The sequence below is a fragment of the Vulpes lagopus genome, chromosome 18 (genome assembly GCF_018345385.1).
Source record: "Vulpes lagopus strain Blue_001 chromosome 18, ASM1834538v1, whole genome shotgun sequence".
NCBI lineage: Eukaryota > Metazoa > Chordata > Mammalia > Carnivora > Canidae > Vulpes > Vulpes lagopus.
Genome location: NC_054841.1, coordinates 35,091,948 through 35,111,727, shown reverse-complemented (window position 1 = coordinate 35,111,727; position 19,780 = coordinate 35,091,948). Strand labels below are relative to the sequence as shown.

Below are 19,780 nucleotides of genomic sequence, written 5' to 3'. Positions count from 1 at the left end.
GTTTTTCTTTTTTTTTTTTTTTTTTTAAGATTTTATATATTTATTTGAGAGAGAAGCAAAGCACAAGCTGAGGGAGGGGCAGAGGCAGAGAGGGAAGCAGACACCCCGCTGAGCGGAGACCCTGATCAGGGCTCCATCCCAGGACCCTGAAATAATGACCTGAGCTGAAGTCAGATGCTTAACTGACTGAGCCACCCAGGTATCACTAGAACTGACGTTTTTCCAATGCCCCCCTGGGATGCCTCTGATGTACACTGGTTGCAAACTGCACTTGGAGACACGCTGATGATTTAAAGCTACATCTGCCTGGTTCTGGTCACTCAGGTGTTTATTCTAGGGAAGTGTTTTGTGCCCAGTGCCAGCTTGGACCACCTCCCCAGTGAAACACCCTCTCATGAGCACACAGCATGCTACCTCCAGCAGACACTGTTGGTCTCTCCTACCACCTCCCCCCAACCCATTTCCCCATTCTCCCACCCCTACCAGGCTTTGCCAAGTCTTTGTTAACAGAAAGATTGAACAATTAGTGAGAAGAGAGTGATTATAGTTTAGAGGGTTTTCTCAGGCTGAAGAGAGTCTCCCCTACCCCCTGAGGCAGCTTCACGGGGGAGCTACTTCCTGAGAATGGGGGAGTCTTGCAAAGAAAGACACTCAGAATTTAAATCAAACTCCCCCTCCTTCTCAAAGAAATCTGCATATTGTTCATCTGGCCTGGCTTTTCCAGGCAGGCAGACCAGGAACCAGACACAGCATCCTTTTGTGCCTGAAGGCATTTGTGTTTAAAACTGCAGTAAAAAAGAAGATGACAGTTAAGGGGGTAATTGAGCATCTGGGGTTTCTCTGTTTTCTCTCTCTTCTCTGAGCTTGAGAAGCAATGTGGATACATGAGCCACCATCTCAGCTTGCTCCAGGTAGAGGGGCAACCATGAAATGCACAACAGGAATGGCCATGAAAGGAGCCCAGGCTGAAATCCAGGGCTGAGTCCATCCCTCTGGACACCTTGTGTTCTCCACCCAGAGATCACTGCACCTGCAAGGCTCTCCTCTATTCTACTTAGTTGACAAGATAAAGGCAGGACTCAGAGAAATAAGGTGAAGTTCAAAGAAATTAGGCTGAGCTAGAGACCTAATTTTAGGACAACTAGATAAAGATCCTGTGATTAATAGCAATAATTGTCATGATAATGGAGCTTTATACATACTGCAGGTGGAAAAACCACTGAGATTTGAGAATTAAGAAAGCTGGATTCTAGAAAGATTTCACTGAGCAGCTTAAACACAGGGATGTGGCCATGTGACAGCACTGTAAAAGGAGCCAGGACACTTGTTCTTTTTAAAACCACCTGTGTCTAAGTGTATCATCAGTCCTACCCCATAGATTCTAAGTTGTCAGTTTACTACTGTATACTCAGCACAGAGACTACACTCAGAAAGTGTTTAAGACCTATTCGTTGAATAGATGAGTGAATGACAATTCCCAAATTAATCAAGAGTCCTCTGTTTTATAAAGGGTAGTGTTTAAAAGACACAAATTTACTTTTATAAAAGTAAACTAAAGAATTAAGTATTCAGAAATACAAGTCCGGTCTAAAAATGTTCTCTGAAGCGGTTACAGAGAGCAAGGGTAATTTATTGATACACCCAAGTATCCATTTCTTCCCAAATTCTTGGGTGGTTCCAAATACATATGAAGTTTTTTTAAAAAAAAATATATGAGATGCTACAAAAGGAGTTTGTCAAGTTTGAGGCATGGGCGGGGGGACAAATGGCAGCTGATATGAGGTATCTCCTTTTCCTTGTGCAATGTGCAACTGTCTTCCTTCCTGGTACCAGGCAGACACTGAGGAAAGATCATGCAGGAAAGACTGACAGGGCAATAAACAAACAGGTGATAGAACAGCAATTGGTCCATACCCATCAAGATTTGCTGGGATGATTTTCTGGGATGATGAACTTCTCAGAATGCACTACTTTCAGCAGTTGAATACTTGGGGAGATGAACTCAAGAGTTGCCCCTCATATGATGGAGCTCATATGGAGGGTGGGGACAGAAGGATTTCCCCTACTCCTACTTAGATTTTTCAGAACTACTACTTAGAAAGTGAGTGAAATTTAAACTATATACATTTCTCCAGAAGTTTCAGCAAATTATATTTTACTTCAAATACAACTCAACCTAGGCTACTATGTTCAGACAAGCTTTTTAATCTGTAGTGAAATAACAAACTCAAGACCAGGAAGCATCAGAAGCAATATTAGACCAGATGTTCAAGGGATGCCATGACTAAAACTATTATTTGCCAAAATAAATCCATGTTTTTTTCACCTGGAAAAACCAACCTCCCTCTATGGCTTCCCTGCCTTTTCTTTGCTTTCCTCTTGCAGAAAATGAAAATCCATATTCACCATTCCCCTCTCTTCTCCGGATGCCAAAGAAACTATTTTAGTTATGTCTTCTTGTTTCAAGAAAGCAGCCAAATGTTAGACAGTAGTGTGTTTTAATTCATTTTGAAAAACAAACTCACATGATTGATTCTTCAGGTCCCCTCACTTGGACCCAACATACTATGAAGTCCAAACAGCTCTGCATAGTTACATTAAACGGGTTCTGTGCTGCAAAGTCACTGGGTGCAGGTAGCAGTGAAACATTCCCAAGACAATCACTAGACATGCAGAATGCCAGCCAAAAGCATGGATCACTTTCAGGGGTCTTGCCTTAGGGAGCATGAGGCTGTATTTTGTGTGCATTGACAACTGTATAAGGTAGGCCAAGGGAGCAAAGCACCCCTTATTTCTCTGAACCTAAAGGGGTGTCTTTCCAAAAGAAGTGTCTTTCCATCCCTAAACTTTGGAGCCAGATACTCCTCTGAGTTGTATGTGTTGCTCCTTGGAGAGTCAAAGCCAGGCCACCATGAGCGTGAAAGCTGGCTGACTCCTCCCTCCTCATTCCCCAGCATGGAGAGAACATCTGCCATTCACCCCATGAATCCAAAAGAATCCCCCCTTCCCTAGGTTTAAGCATGGACGCAGGCCAAGCAAGCCTTGGACACCCAGGCCTGTTGCATTGTAGCTATGTTGGTATATCCCATGTACAAGGTGGAAAAGTGCTTTTGTTTCTCTACCTGATCCAGCTGGGGGAGGGGGTCTTGGGGGCTGGCTGCCTAATGGCCCCTAGCCCATGTGCTTATACTGGGATCGATCCCTAGGGATCTGAACCTGGTTGGCAGTCATTTTGTGGTGGATGTGGTAAATCGCCAGTGTCACCACAATGACAAGGCCTAAGATGAGCCCCAAAATCAGGGGCAAGGTTTCCTCCAACTGCTCCCGCTCATCCACTGGACACTTATGCTCTGAAATGGGAAAGAAGAAAGAAATCAGCTCCTGTCCAATATTTTCAATCCTAAGTCCTCCTATCAAAACTAAAAGGGAATTGGAAGTGAGAAGATTTCTCAACCAACATTTGAGGAGACTCTTTTTTTAAGAAATGAGGTTTCCCCAATCAACCATGAGAATGCATCACTTAATACCTCTGCACAAGGTAAAATTAAAATTAAAATTAAAATGCACGCATTCAACAAGGCAACATTCAATCATTGGATTCCTGGCAGGTGCCAACAAAATGACCAGGTGCTTGATTTTAATTCTCAGAATTTCAGCATTAAACACAACCATCATCATTTTTATTGCTGGTTTAATTTTTTAACTTTCTATTGAAGTTTGTACACATAGAGAACTACACACAATCTACAATTTTCAAAAAGACTGAGAAGATCAAGTGTTGGTAACGACACGGAGCCATCAGAACTCTTACACATAGTCGGTGGAAGATGGTACAACCACTTTATAGAACTTAACAATAGCTTCTAACAAAAGGAAATGTACACTTACCTTGTAACCCAGCATTCCAATCCTAGGTATTTACTTAAGAATAATGAAAATATGTGGATACACAAAGACTCGGCATAAATGTTCATGGAAACTTTATCCACAATAGCCTCAAACTGGAAACAACCCAAATGCCCATCAAAGTGGAATGGAAAAACAAACCAGTCTGTTCATACAATGGAATATTAATCAATAATAAAAAGGAATGAACTATGGCTACATGTAACAAAATGGATGAATCTCAAAAACATTCTGTTGAGTGAAAACTCTAAGACCCATATTCTAAGTGTACATATCATATGATTCCATTTATATGATGTTCAAAAACAGGTAAGTCTATGACAATTGAAATTTAAAAAGTGTTTACATACAGGGAACAGGAAACGGAACTTGCGTGTGACGGAAATATCCTATATTTTGATCTAGGTAAGGGTTACATGGTGGCAAGTAGGGGTAAAAATGTATCAAGCTAAATATTTTTTTTCAAGCTAAATATTTTAGATATGTGTGTTTTAAGATTTGTAAATTATACTACAATTAAAAAAAAAGTACAGAACTTGATGAATTTTCACAAATGAACATCCCACACAACCAGCACTTCGATCAAGAAAGAAAATGTCACCAGAACATTGGTGCTGATTCCATTTTGCATTCTTACCCTCAAGATATTTTAATAGCCCTACACCTCTATTTTCACCTACAACCAGATAAACAATTTTGGGGAAACCTGGTGGTCACACAGTTTGTAGACCGGAGCAGAACTGCATTCCTAAAGGGGCGCCTGGGTGGCCCAGTTGGTTAAGCAGCTGATTCTTGATTTCAGCTCACGATTTCAGGGTCCTGGGATCAAGCCCCATATTAGACTCCATGCTCAGTAGGGGGTCTGCTTGAAGATTCTCTCTCTCCTTTTGCCTCTGCCCCCCACCCTCCACCTCTAAAATAAATAAATCTTTTAAAAACTGCATTCCTTAAAACCAGATATTTGCTCAGGTTCCTTTGCCCCTTGTGGGTAACTGGTGGCCTTTTCACTGAACTTATGAGCAATAACTAGAGAAAACAGGCTTAGATAGCTCTTCATAAAGACTAAGTTTCTAAGTTGGAGCGGCCCAGTAAACATTTATTGAGCACTAGGTGTGTGCCAGCCTCCTCCAGAATCCATGTTGGCATAGTCCTTCCTTCCATCTCTCCTCAGACCAGCAGAAAGGAGGATAAGGTCAGAGCCCTAAGTCTTTTCTAAAGTAGAACCTGGAAGATTGCAGGCAAACATACAGCTTTTTAAAAGCGGTATACTTAACACGCCTGATTTCTAAATTAACTTTCAGCTGTAATCACAGGTTGTCTCATTTAATCCCCATGACAATCTTATTAGATAAATACTGATATTATACCCATTTTACTCATAAGGTAGAGTGAAGCTAAATAATTTGCCCAGAGGAAATGAAGCCCCAACCTAAATTCCAATAGCCTGACTTAACAGTACTGTCAGGGTGGCACTTAACAGACATGGGCTAGGGGTAGAGCTAGTTAGGGTCATGTCAGGAGCAGACCAGAGCAACTGACATTTAAAGGCTACACAATCACAAGGCAGGCAGGAAGGAGGGCTTCTGGGCCCTGTGGCTCTGTGTACTGCTCATGAAAATTCAACGAGGTACATGTTTATTACTAAGTAGGAAGGTACTTTCAGAGGGGATGGATATGTTAACTTTTCTGGATTGTACTAATGGCTTCATAGGTGTATTCCTAAGTCAATATTTATCATTATACACTTAAATATGTGCAGTTTTTTGTATTTTAATTATAACCTGAATAAAACCATTTAAAATAAATAAGTAAACATACACATACATATATTCCCTAGCTGAGAAGATATATATATATATATATATTTTTTTTTACAAAGAAGATTTTTAAAAAGATATTTTGGCAAATTTAGGGAAATGTTAAGGATCTATTATTAGCACTAAACTTTGCCTTTCTCCTTATTACAACCAGAGGGCTAAAAAGAATTAGTAGAGGACTTTTCTTTTTCACTATTTGATTCAATTATAATGAGTCCCACACTTTGAGCATCAGCCTGCAGCCCAGTATACCAACCGATTTCCCCCGGGGGAATCCCACACTTTGAGCATCAGCCTGCAGCCCAGTATACCAACCGATTTCCCCCGGGGGAAACTTGCTGTTGTTACAAGATGCGCCAGAGCCAGCTGTTGTCCCAGAACGCCATACCCAGGTTGGTTTCCCCCTCATGATACCACCATTGCCTCTTTAAAGAGAAAAACTAGTGCAAATGGGGTTTCCTGGTGTAGGGATTTTCTTAACAACAAAGGCTATTTGTTGGGGGTGGGGTAGTCCTGTAGGAAGAAGCCCTTAACCTTTGGGATTTGATGGTATCTCAGCAGTGTCAGCACTAAGGTGAACCAAAGAATACCCAGCTGCTGTCAGAGAATAGCTTAGTGTTTGGGAAAAACACCCACACATCAGAATTGGTGTCAGAATCATACTGTCCTAAGTACTATATTTAAATGGATAATAAACTTGGTATAGTTATAACTATAATATTTTAATTTTAATAACTAGAATACCATTGTGGTTTACTTCTTTTTGTTTTATTTTTAATTCTAGTATAGTTAGCATACAGTCTTATATTAGTTTCAGTGTACAATAGAGTGACTCAACAATTCTATACATTACTAAGTGTTCATCACTACAAATGCATCCTTAAATCCCTATCCCCTATTTCCCCCATTCTCCCACCTACCTCCTCTGGTCACCATTGGTTTGTTCTCTATAGCTAAGAGTATGTTTTTTTGGTTTGTCTTTTTTTTTTTTTTTGGTTATTGTTCATTTGTTTTATCTCTTAAATTCCACATATGAGTGACATCATATGGTATATGTCTTTCTCTGACTGATTTATTTCACTTAGCATTATAATTGTGGTTTACTTCTTAAGAATATTTTTTTTGTTGCCTTAAGACAAGACCTGAACTAAGCACACCACAGAAGGGGGTATATTAAACTATTAACATGTCAAAAATAATAGGGGGAAAATAAGGGGATATAAAAATATGAGAAATAATGAATCCCCATCTTCATCCACCCACATCCACTAAGTGGTCAAATAAGTAATTAGTGAGTCTACCATCCCTTACCCACCATTCCAAAATCCACAGAGCTCTGGAAATCCAAAGTACTCTGTATTACTCATTTGGCAGCAAAACTTGACTTGAACTAATATCAGGATGCTCATGAGTCTCATTCATCCTACTTAGCATGAAGATTCACATATTTCACTGCAGGGAACAGATATATTAATTTATTTGATTACAGGGGCTGCCCTGACTCTTCTGGGGTTTTCCATAATATATGGACTATGCACTGTATTGTCTTCCTAAAGTCTAAAATATCCTGAAGTCTGACACCCATCTGTCCTCAAGGGTTTTTATGAGCCCATAGAAGTTCACACACTCCACTTTCAGGCTCAAGCTAGTGTTTTCAAACTCTGCCTCTGATCCAGAGGGGAAAAATGTTTTATATTATAACTCAGAACATACATTTACACACATAATTAAAACCAAAGTCTCACAAGATAAGACCTATCCTGACCTTGTGCATCTAACAGTTCCTCCACACCAGTCTATTCTCTTTCACTTAAAAAGTGCTCACCATGACCCACCATGGCAGAAGGTGCCATCTTTTTTATACCAATAATGATGAAACCATCATTCTTTCTAGTATCATGGTTACAAATGCAGAAAAATAAAGCATGTAGATAGAACTACAAAGGAAACAGATTACGCTAAAATTCAGCTACTAAAATATTTTTAAATAAGTTGGGAGAAAGTAATACATGTACTCCTTTATTAGTACATATACTGGCTGAGATTGCAAAGTAATAAGAAGTACCACTGTCACTTTGCAAGATCTTTTTTTTTTAATTTTTTTTTTTAATTTTTATTTATTTATGATAGTCACAGAGAGACAGAGAGAGAGGCAGAAACATAGGCAGAGGGAGAAGCAGGCTCCATGCACGGGGAGCCTGACGTGGGATTCGATCCCGGGTCTCCGGGATCGCGCCCTGGGCCAAAGGCAAGCGCCAAACCACTGCGCCACCCAGGGATCCCTTTTAAATTTTTTTTTTTAATTTTTATTTATTTATGATAGCACTTTGCAAGATCTGTGCAAACGAATGTCGGATAAAAATACCTATTATTTCTGTTGGTGATAAAGTCACTGCTAATTATTAATTATTACCAATTATACTGTGAGTTATTCTTTTCACTTATAATTGAAGGGAATGTTAAAAGTTAGAAATTGTTGAAAATAAAGATGCAAATTTTTCCCATTAAAATTCACACAATCCCAGAATCCTATCCACAACCCATTTGGACCCTAGGGTTAAGATCCTATACAATGATTATACAACCCACAGAGTCTAAAACAAGGAAAGCCCTAGATTTCTGCCTGGGAAAAGAACCTAGTTTGGCTTAGCCCATGCTTAAGCTGGTTTTGGATGCTCAGAGACCCCTAACTCCCTGTTTACCTCCACAAGGCTTGGGATCCCTCATGCCTCCACCCTGGCTGGGCTCAGGGTTCTAAGTGCACAAAACAGAAGCCTAGGGAGGATGGCCTATGGCTGGAAAAGACAACAACCAGTCTAGTATAGTCATTGGAAAGAATCAGATGAAGATAGATCAGACAACAGAGGGGTAATCTGTTGCCAGCTACCATGGCCAAACAAGGTTCCCTCAACCATAAATCCAATGCCCCCACCAAAATCCTGATTCATCTTAGGTTCTGTTTTTTGGTTGATATTTTATTTTCTTGTTCATTTGTTTGATGACCATCATTCTTTTGTGTGTGTGATAGTTTAAAGACCACCTCAATGTTGTATTTACTCCCAGAGGCTGACCAACTACAAGAGCTGTTCATTGTACCCCAAGGAACAGCACTGAGATAAGCAATGGGCAAAAAGGCAAGCTGCCTGCTTTCTCAAGCTCTCTTTGCAGCACAGACTGTTCCTGTTTGAGGAGAGGGCAAGTCTTTTGCTGGCTGGGCTTCTTCCATTCCGAGAGGGCAGCTGGTGGGAGGAGCTTACTCCTCTTCCCATTTTCTCTGGACTGGCTCTAAACTCCTGTAACCTCAGCAAAATGTATTTTGTATACAGAGAAACTGTTAGCATGAGTGGGCTGTGGAGACCTCTGGCTGGAGACAAGCAGATACTCTCACAAAGATGTAAGCACTAGCAATCATAAATAAATAAATAGGGACGCCTGGGTGGCTCAGCAGTTGAGCTCTGCCTTCCGCTCAGGGTGTGATCCCGGAGTCCTGGGATCAAGTCCCACATTAGGCTCCCTGTGAGGAGCCTGCTTCTCTCTCTGCCTATGTCTCTGTCTCTCTCTATGTGTCTCTCATGAATCAATAAATAAAATCTTTGGGGAAAAAAAAGAAAAATAAATAAATAACATAATAAAAGCAATTACTGATAGATACCACTGTGTGTCAGGCACATGGCAAGCACAAGGAAGAGTTGTCTAAACTCTTTCTCACTGCTCTGTAATCTCTCCCATGTCAGGGAAAGTTCATGTATCCCAGTACCTAGGTGCAGCAGACCCAGACAGTGTCTTACACCTTGGCATTCACCATTCCCACATATTCCAGCGGGTTTTGCGTACAAGGCAGGTTAGAAGTCTTAGAGAGTCAACACCTCTCCTTTACCCAGCAGCCATCAATGGTGGATGGGAATTGGTGGGTAAATGCCATTTTCCCACCTCTCAGGCCAGATACTCCAAGGTGTTTCTGTACTCCTAGTGTGAGCCCCAAGTGGCCACAATGTGAACCTGCTCACTAATGCTCCTTTACTGGTTGCCTTGTCTTCCTATATCACCTCCCCAACCCCCTACCAGTGCATTCTAGAATCACCTCCTAAATAAACTGCTTGCACTTACATGGTTGCATAGGATCTGCTCCTGGGGGAACGCAGCCTGAAACACTATGTTCCAGGACAGTACCTTGAACACTGAATTCTACAAATGGCTAGCTACCTGACCCTACACTAGGGCTCCACTTTCCAGCCCTCGACACAGTTCTTAGCAGGGCTCATTAACAGGATTATCCGCTCCCCCCGCCCCCCCAGATGCTTACCAAGGAGATCCTGAGGAGCAACTATCCAGGGTGACAGGTTTCTTGGCTGGTAGGCGCTAAGTAAAGCACAGGTCTGCACAATGCTCTGGGTCAGCATCAGGTAAGCCTTCCTGTACTTGAGGCATGGCAGCTAGCCACAGAATGCTCTACTGGGGGCTGGTGTACAGAGCAAGGTAAGGCATGTTCACTTCCACTAAAACACAGATCTGGGTAAAACACTGATCGTGTTGCATCTCCCACTTATGCTGTTAGGAACACCAATAAAAGGCCCATGAATTCAGGGGAACTGACAATCTTTGTAAAGACGCCTCCTGCATTCACATGTTTATTAGAGTTGCTTGGTAGGAGCAGCTGAGGCTCTGAGAAGCTAAGAGCATAGGATCTGGTACCCAAAGACAGGCTCCTGCCTCAGCCCTGGCAGCCACCAGGAGGGCGGACTTCACGAATAACTTGGCTTCTCTGAGCCTCAGTTTCTCCACAATAACCTGGGATCTCAGTACCTTCTCTACAAACTTGTTTGTTTGCTTGCTTATTATTCTCTCTTGAGATCTGAAAAGGGACCAGCCTATATGTGGTAACTTCTAAACGCCTTTTAAACCTGAATCTTCAATAAAGGGGAACAGAAACACCCTTTGTGTTCTGTTGTTTCTTACATAATTACCCATACATAAAAGGTGCCTTTCATTCAAGCCATTAAAATTCTCAGGCTGATTTTTTGCCTATCAATGATGTAATCCTCCTCATCCCATCACAGCCAGAAAACTCCTGGGGTGCTCAAAGGGATACACTACACGGATTTAACTGTGGAAGGACACGTTAATCAACCCCAACTGGGAAAACAGGAGGTGCCTTGAACTACAGGGTGGTAGTTGCCATGAAAGTGTATTTGGTTACAGAAATGAGCCAAAGTAGCCTCTGTGTATTGGCCCTAGGTGGTTTATTTCTTCACTGCAGGCTGAGACCATTAGCTCGAAAGCCTGCCATGCCAAACTCAAATTTTTACACATCTAGTTATTTAAAAACCAGCCCAAACAAGTACATCTTTAGCTATTTAGAGCCTGCCTGCTTTGCATACCAAACCTCACCCAACAGCTGTTACCCATTGATAAGATAGAGCCTTATAGGTATAAGGCCTCAGCTTCTGCTGCCCCGCAGAGCTTTCTGACCCAGAGACTTCTTATCCTGCTGCTGAGCCATATCACCTAGACACGTAAGCTCCCTCCTCCATACTCCTCTCTTCATCAGGAGGTCCTCTGCCCTCCTCCCTTTCTGGATGGTGGTCCCCATAAGCCTCCCTCTGGACAGTCTCATGCTCCAGGCAACTTCCCCTCTCACACAACCCTGTCCAAGTACCACCAAATTAAGCTTGTGTGTTATTGCCTCTCAAGGTCATATCTTTTCCTTGATCAGCTCAAGATCCCTCAAACCCCCTACAGTGTTCCACAGTATCACCAGGGAGCTTGCTAGAAATGGAACATCTTGGGCTCCACCCCCAGACCTACTGAACCAGAGTCTGCATGTTAACAAGATCACCAGAGCTGTGCACAATGCAGCTGAAGATTCCTGTGCATTCTGCAGTTGGAGACATGCTGGGCTAAGAGACTTCTGTTGAGGATCAGTGTAGTTGCTGAGTTCAATACACTAAAGGGATTTATGTGATAAAGACATCAACCCCCATTTGAGCTGCTTTCAGTCCCATGAGTATCCAGTAATCCATTTCACTGACCCTTCCTTGCTTTTCTCAGAATCTATTAAGCAGGCAGGTGTGAAAATTCAGACTGCCAGTGTGGCCCCCTTACCGGTCCTTCATTGGAACCCCTTTTGCTGTAAGTCCTGCACACGTGAGCCAACCACACGTACATACCCCTGCAGTGGGCATGCATATTATATGACAAGATACTGCTGCTTCCCCCACGCAGATAGAGGCAACGCATCAGAGCTTCCTGAGGTTCTATTTTGGGGGTGAAGGGGGGGCAAGAGCCAAGTCCCAAAAAAGCACCCCAAAAGGAATCTTTTGGATTCCATCAAATCAAATAAAATAATCTCTTACAAAACACAGTGGGGGTCAGGTGCTGAGAGGCATAGAAAGGAGGAGCCAGGAACAAAAGAGCCCCTGCTACACAAAGGCAAATAGATCCAGTGAGTGATTCTGAATGAGGCTTGCCTCCTCCCAGGAGTAGGAGCTTTGAGCCCCAGGGCACCATACAGGAGGGAACATCCTAATTATTACCCAGAAAAGCCTGGGTGAGACAAGTACAATTTGCTCTTGCTTAATATATCTGCATTTAGAAAGTTCTACATGCTTACAAACTCTCTAAGTCTACCCAGCAACCATGCCCATCCATCTAGATCTGAAAGTGGATAAAAACTGTTTTTCAAACAAAAGATGCCCATTAAGTCCATGCCATGAACTTCACTGATTCTCAGGAAAATAGCTCTGGTCCTTACTCAGGACTCTTTTATTCTCACTTTGTATAGGATCCTAAACATTGAGATTTGGTTTCTCAGTCTGTAAATGAATATAAGCAATAATGTAGAAATAACCCAGAATGAATTAAGGTGAGGTTGTGCTAGGACCTAGTAAAAGCAGCCATTGATAGCCTGGTAGCACCAATAAGTAAGGAAGTGCCTAAGAACAGCTGACTAGTAAAAAACAAAGAGTAATTAGAGACCATGAAAAGTCCCCTTATAAACTCAAAGGAATCTATGGTAGGGGCCCTGGAGACTGATTCTACACAGTCCAATGTGTTTCTCGTGAATTCCCAGTCATCAGTAATCATAGCTCAATTACGTTTAATTATAGTTAATATTTTCCGTTTAAGAAAGACACTGTTACATTTTACAAATACTTTTTATATTCAAACATTTTCAAAAAATGCTAAGTTCTTGATACCTAGAGTTTAGTTTCAATATTCTGGAAGATCTATTCAAATGGAATAGCCTATTCTTCCCTAAGTTTGTAGATGTAAGTGTTGTATTGACTTAGTAAATATATTAAATTCTGATTCATCTGGCATTCAAGCATTTCGGATTCTCTGTTAGTTGTGTCCACAACTTCTGAATATCAACTCGGCCAAAGTTCACTGGGCATCTACAGCATGCCAAGCATTGTATTAGGTGCTAGAAATGCAAAGATGAAAAAAGAAGTAGGCTCTTCTGTCAAAGACCTTTTAACTTAAGAATGCTAAAATGGTCTTTAAATAATCCTAGTGGGGGTGGGGTAGATTCTATTCACTATAGTTTGAGTTGAAAGATGAATTTTATGAAACCTGGATTCCCTGGGAAATGATTTGTGTATAACACAGATGGCGATTCCCTGATAGTCTGTTCATTCCAGTAGTTGTCTTCACCTGGGGATCCCCAGCCCAAAGCAAGACATCTAGAAAGCAACCAGAATCTCTCATTTCTTAACAACCTTCTCCAGACCAGAAAGGACAAGTGCATTGAAAAATTTACTTACCCTCCACGTGCCCAGTGTAAATGGGTGCTAGACTCAAAAAAATTGCAGAAATACAGACTGCCCTTACACCCAACCTGTGCTGGGCTGCTGAGAACGAAGAGAATGTGGACCTCCTGAATCTGCCCAGCTATATCCTGCCTGACCCCCTTTCAGAGACCAGCACAGACTGGGAAGAGCCTTTCTCAACACCACAGAGGGAAAAGATTACGGGACCCTTGCTTCCCCAGAATTTCAATGGTGTTTCTGCCCACAAAGGTGAGTGCTGGAGGGAGGCAGGTCTTCATGAGTCTCTCTGTGACCTGCACATGTGTGCATGCCCGCGCACTCCCGCGCACGCGCATACACACACACACAAACATTCTAGCCTCACTAAAACTTAGACTCACAGGGCTAGAACCTATAGCTTCAAGTGCTGAACGGAGGAACTGAGGCCCATAGAAGCAGAGGCCCTCCTGCAATCCACAGCTCTGTAGGTAAGTACTTGAGATTTTTAGCTGCCTTTTCATTGGGAAATTGGCATCAAAATTACGTACAGGTTTTCCAAATGAATTTTGTTACCTCTTTGGCAAGGAGAGGAAAGGAAAGATTGAAAAAATGAAGGGAGAGTGGCAGCAGCAAGGAAAGGAAACAGGAGAGAAAAGAATGGAGCGAAGAAGGAACCACTGGGAAAAGTTGATACTGTTCCTAAAATGCTACAGTGAGAAGAAGTATCCTGTCAGCCTAAAGGAAATACAAGTGGTAACAGCCTGGGACCCTGGCAGGTGCCCTTCTCCATCCACCCTGAAGTCAGCCTTCGCTCAGAACCCTTCCTCTCACTGCAACCTACCTTCACTGAAGACAAAATCAGAGATGATGTCAAAAGGCTGGATGTGGACTGCGGATAGAATCATGGTGACTGTCTTCTGTGGATCGCTGGAGGCTAGTGAAATGGACTGCTGAGCTTGACACTCATAGGACTTCCCAGCTGGGGTGACCAAGGCAGAGAGGCGATGTGAGTTGGCTGTGTGCTTCCCAGCTGCAAGGAAGGCCCAAAGCAACCGTTAGGACCCTCTTTCTGGAAGAATCCTAATCTCCTAATCTTCTGTGCCAGAGAGCTGGCTCCTGCCTCTCAACTCCAGACACCTTTTTGATCCTCTGTGTTGCTGGGGCTCTGCAAATGGCATCAAGTGGTGACAAATGGCAAGTACACCCATTCTTTGGTAAGCAGGGGCTCCTTAGACATTGATCTGAAATTTCATGTCTGGAAAAGGAGAATGATACCTAAAACTCCAACCTTTTTTTTTTTTTTTTACTATATAAAACCTGACAATGAAGATTCCAAAGAAACAGTAACTTGATCTTCCACATCTCACACTAGACTACACGTAATAAAATTTCTTCCTCAACAAAGCAGGGCTGATTGCTGGTGCCCTCGCCAGATGCCCTAATAGAGTTTTTTTTTTTTGGAGGTTTCCCCCTTTTTTCTCCTTTTCTGGCACATGTTTGCATGGGTTTTTCTTCTTTTCTTTTTTTTTGGGGAGGGAGGGAAGGCATCTAATTTAACTGGAAGTAGTACTTGACTATGGATTTTAATGAAGAGAAAAAAATGCTCTTCTTACTGCAATGATAAAAAGAGGTAGAAAGGGCGAACTGCCATGAACGTTCTTTCATGTGCTCAATAAAAATCTCTTCCTAACACAGGTACTAAGGTGATGGAGAGCCTCATCAGGAGATCAGACAGTTTACTAAATAAATAAGTTAGGTAATTAATTTAAGTGTGGTCTTTCGTGGTGTCTGCACATGTGAACATTCTTATTTGGGAAATGGCTGTTGTTCTTGCCACGATATTTCTGGAGGATCTGGGTGAGCCGTTGGAGTGATGGGCAGGGAAAGATTAATAAATTAGGACAAGGTTCAGGATCCGCTCTGGGGTGGCTGCCGTCGATGACTGAGGATTGAGTGCGAGCCTTGGGACCAGGAGCAGAAAGATCCCGGAGGCCAGCAAACCCTGAGCGAAGAGGAGTCGCGCTGACCCTTTCAAGTTTCTGCTCCTGAGATGAAAACCCGGGGTGCAGGGGGGGGAACACCGCTTTGCCTTTCTCCGTGCTTCTTTAAAGGACAAATCATAAGAGCCGGTGGTGAAGCAGCCAGGGGGTGACAGGCCCGAGGGAGGTCGCATCCGGAATCGGGCTCGGGTGGTGGCCGGTCCTTAAGGCCCCGCGTTGCTGGCGCAGCGACAAGGCCCAAGGTCCCGCGGACGCACCGCGGCTGCCGCTTCCCCTACCCCTGCGAGAAAGCCCGCGGCGGGCTGGCCTGGGAGCGCAGAGCCCGGCAGGATCCGGTTTCCATCAAACGTCCGAATTTCCCGAGGAATTGGGTCTCCACGCCCGCGCTCTCTGCAGCGCCCGCGGTCCCGCAGGCTCCCTCCCCAGCCCTGAGGCCTCTACTCACCACTGACTGCGTCTTTAAAATGGGTCTTCTCCGAGGAGTCGTAGACGAACTGGACTTTGCTCAGCCTCCACGTCGCCTCCGGTCCCTTGGACGCGTTGTGACTTTCCTGCCGAGCGGGGGAGGCGCGCGTCACTCGCCCCCACGGCTTCTGGGCGAGGAACCCGGGGGGCGGCCCCCGCCCGCCCCCGCCCCCGCCCCGAGGCCGCGCCGCCTCTGCGCGCCCGCCCGCTCGGGGTTACCTTTACGAACAGCATTTTGAGCGCATACGCGCGATCCACCCAGAACACCTGCAGCTCCGACTCGTTGTGGCCACAGTGGCCCTTCACCTCAGCTCCCCGGGTCAGTGAGATATCGGCCTGTTCCGTGATCAGCTGGGAACACAGACGCCCCGCACCCCCTCAGCGAGCCCGGCCTCCGTGGGGGCTGTAAAGGGCGGCGCGTCCAAACTCTGGGCTGCACGCCTGGGCGCTCCTTTGCGCGCGCGCTCCCAGGTCCGGGAACATGCGGTTAGATGCTCTACGTGCAGACCCGGCCGTTAGGGAAGCCGAGAAAGGGGGGTTACTTTCAAAGCAGGCAGGGCGAGCAGAGGCGTTACAAGCTGACACCCCCATGCAGCATTCGGGAGCAGCCTGCAGGGGCGCAGGGGGGAAGGCAGGCGGCCCAGGTCTTCACGGGGCCTTGCCGGGAGGGTGCCCTTCGCCCCTGGAGCCCTAGGAGCAAGCCGGGAGGGAAAAGGTTCCTTACATCGACATAATTGCTGGCCCACACATCATAAGGGACAATAAATTTGGCTGCGAACTCGGCCATGAGACACGTCGTCCCATTTTCCCGCACCACAAATATATCTTTTTCAGGGTTAGTGGAAAGGCCTGAGAGATTTTCCACTTCTTGTTCTGCCGTAATTCGAGCCATTGTATCTGCGGAAAGACAAACCAAAAAAAAAAAAAAAATCCTATGGTTTCCGGCCTCAGTGAGCCCACGCGTCGTGGGCGCAAGGGTGGAGAGACCGTGGCCTGCGGGCTTTGGGCTGATAAAGTTCCTGGCCGGCGGCTGTGCGCTCTGCGAGCCCTTTCTCCAACCTGGCGCCGACAATTTCAACTCCACTGCTATGGATTAATTTTTATAATAAAAATAAAAATTTTAAAATTTGAATCGTTACTGTTTTGTCAGCCGGCTGGCCTTTTTCTTCACCTTAGGCTCTTAAACCCAATCTTTGTTGCCAGTGCTCTGACCCCCACGGAGCAGGCTCGCGGAGCCTTGTGTCTGGGATGTGCCGTACAGGTGTGTGGCCCTCGGGGGAATTCCCTGCCACCGGCGGGAAGGGCCTCCACCCCGCCCCCTAAGAAGAAAGAAAATAGCAAAACGTAAGGGCCACATTTTGACCTTAAGCTACTGGCTTTACTCTGCCGGTTCTGCTCTCAGCAAATAGTGCACTGTGCCCTCGCGGTCGCCCAGGCGCTACTCACAGAACAGCATCAGGAGAACTCTCAGTCTGTAGACGCTGGGAAAGGCTCTTCCTCGGAGATCCATGCTCGCCGTGCAGCGAAGGAGGCCAGATGTGCTGCTGCAGAGGCCGCCCGAGAGGGAATCCCTCAAAGTCGCCGCTGGAGTGAGCCGGGGTGAGCGAGGGGCGGGGGCGCCGTGCGGGCGGCGGGGGGCGGGGGAGCGCGTGTCCCTGCGCGCCGGCGGAGACCTGGCGGCGGGGGTGCCGCACCGACCCGGGCCGCCCAGCGCCCGGGGCTCACTGCGGAGGAACCGACCGCGAGTGAGGGAGGTGAGGGAGCTGTCCGCGGCTGCGAGTGCTGAAAGGGACCGGTGGTGTTGGAGGAGAGATTGTTGTGGCTCGGCTGGTGCAGACAGCCAATGGGATGTTGGGGGGCTAAAATTTTCCCTGAGTCTGTTTCCTGTTCTGCAATCGCATCTGCAGAGATGACTCTGTCCGGAAAAACTTACCAGCACTCTCAGACTTATTCAATATCCCTGCCAGGTACAGTTATTAGGTGGTGTAGATCTCACATCCCTAGAGTCCGGGCTTCTGAAAATGCATCTGGTTGCTGAAAGAAAACGGGAGAGCACAAATTGTTGCTGCTTTGAGGGAGGAGGAGTAGGCAGAAATAGAGAAGGAAAATGCTATGGCAACAGTTTCCTGCATTTGGAGACATCCCCTTCTCTCCCCTGCTCTCAATGAGCTAATGGGTTTAAAGTTAAATTGACGCCTCCCTAAATGGGGCCGTCAGTCAGTGCAGTAATTCAGGCTTATTTTCTGTTAGTACTGCTCTCTGATTGCATGAGGGCTCTAAACTCTGGGGTCACCTACCCTCATTATACTGTGACTTTTATGGCAAGAGGCATGTAAGTGAACCTGAAGTTTGGAGGGTTATCGAGGGTCTCTTAGGACAGCAATGTTACATAGTTATATAAACATACACACACACAGAGATATTACTCTACAGCCTCTAGTGGGACGAAAAAATAAATACTACTGGGCTAATTCCAATATTTACATAAAACGGTAGCTTGCTTTTTTAATTTTTTTTTGCTTTGTACGTCAGAATGCAGCCTTTTCAGCAGTAAGCATGCTGTCCTCATCGATCATATTGATGTCCAAATATTTCCTGTCTTATAGGCTGTTGGATTATGTGAATAATCAGTAATATAATGTCACAAAATAAACAATGTCACCTTAAGGGAGAAATTGCAAAATATGTTCACATGCGTTGCCACATTTGAGCCTCCTTACCATGATAGAAGGTAGACATGGGAAGATATGCCTTATTGTGGCTGTACATTCCCAAAACTGAGGCTCAAAAAAATTAAATGACCTTCCCAAATGTCACATGGTCAGTTAGAATTAAAATAGAAAAATCACATGCTTTAACTTCATAGGGATCATCTTCATTTTTCCTTATATAATATTTTTGACTCCAAAATATACCATATATTCATTTGCATAAAATCTTTATTCACTGACCAAATAACAAGCTGAAATCCCAAATCTCTAATTAGATCAATAGCAATTCAAGCTATGAAGTAATATTTAAATTGATAGCATATTTTATATCTTTATTTTTATCTGTTATTTTGTATTTCATTCAAGCATTTCTCAAGGACTTCACATAAATGTTTATAAACAGAAGAACTGATGCCAAATTGTGATTGCTAAAGTCAATTATTATTGGTTATGATTGGAATTTGCAAAATCTACATGGCTTACAGTTTGTCATGTTAACAATTGCTGTAACACATTTTCCTGCAGTACTGTAAAAAATTTAAAAACAATGATTCATATGTAATGAAGCATTTATATTCTCTGTCCCTCCATCTTTTCCTTCAGTACTTTAATGAGGAAAGAAATGGATAGATTTTAGCCTAGAATTCACTATTTATTGCTTTTATTCCCTTGTGCAGATTTATCCTTTTCCTCAACTAAAAAACTGGAATAATACCTCAGGGGATGGCCGGTTAGGCCAAGTGAGACAGTAAGTGTAACATCATTCAAAACAAAAGATTAATTTAATCGTAAACATTAACTGAATACCAACTATTTGCAGTATGCTTGGTGCTCTGAGAATCCAAAGATAAACAAATACCATTATACAAATAGAAGAGATGTCTGTAAAAGATTATGACAATTTCTCTTGTGATACATTGTTGCAGATGTTCCCATTTATAGGTTATTAAAAGATCAACTGAATTAATTGATGATTATCTACTTTAATAAGAAAATATAGATGAGAAATAACATGGATCATTAATCTTAAGTTGTTATAGTTGATTATTGATTTCATTATAAATCAAATGGTGGTTCCTTTGAAATGCTTTCTTTTCACACCTGACATAAATGATCTCTTTGTTGACACCACA

The 19,780-nt window shown here is 43.9% G+C and overlaps 1 protein-coding gene across 1 annotated transcript; it reads right to left on the bottom strand.

Moving 5' to 3' along the window:
- Positions 1-2,481: 2,481 nt before the first annotated feature.
- On the bottom strand, positions 2,482-18,025 carry LAMP5 (lysosomal associated membrane protein family member 5). The gene is made up of 6 exons (XM_041732311.1): positions 17,383-18,025; positions 16,661-16,833; positions 16,156-16,287; positions 15,917-16,022; positions 14,313-14,501; positions 2,482-3,350 (listed from the first exon to the last, which is right to left on the bottom strand). Exons 1-6 carry the CDS (start codon positions 17,444-17,446, stop codon positions 3,172-3,174), a joined length of 843 nt encoding a protein of 280 aa, XP_041588245.1. The 5' UTR covers positions 17,447-18,025; the 3' UTR covers positions 2,482-3,171.
- Between the last annotated feature and the right edge of the window lie 1,755 nt (positions 18,026-19,780).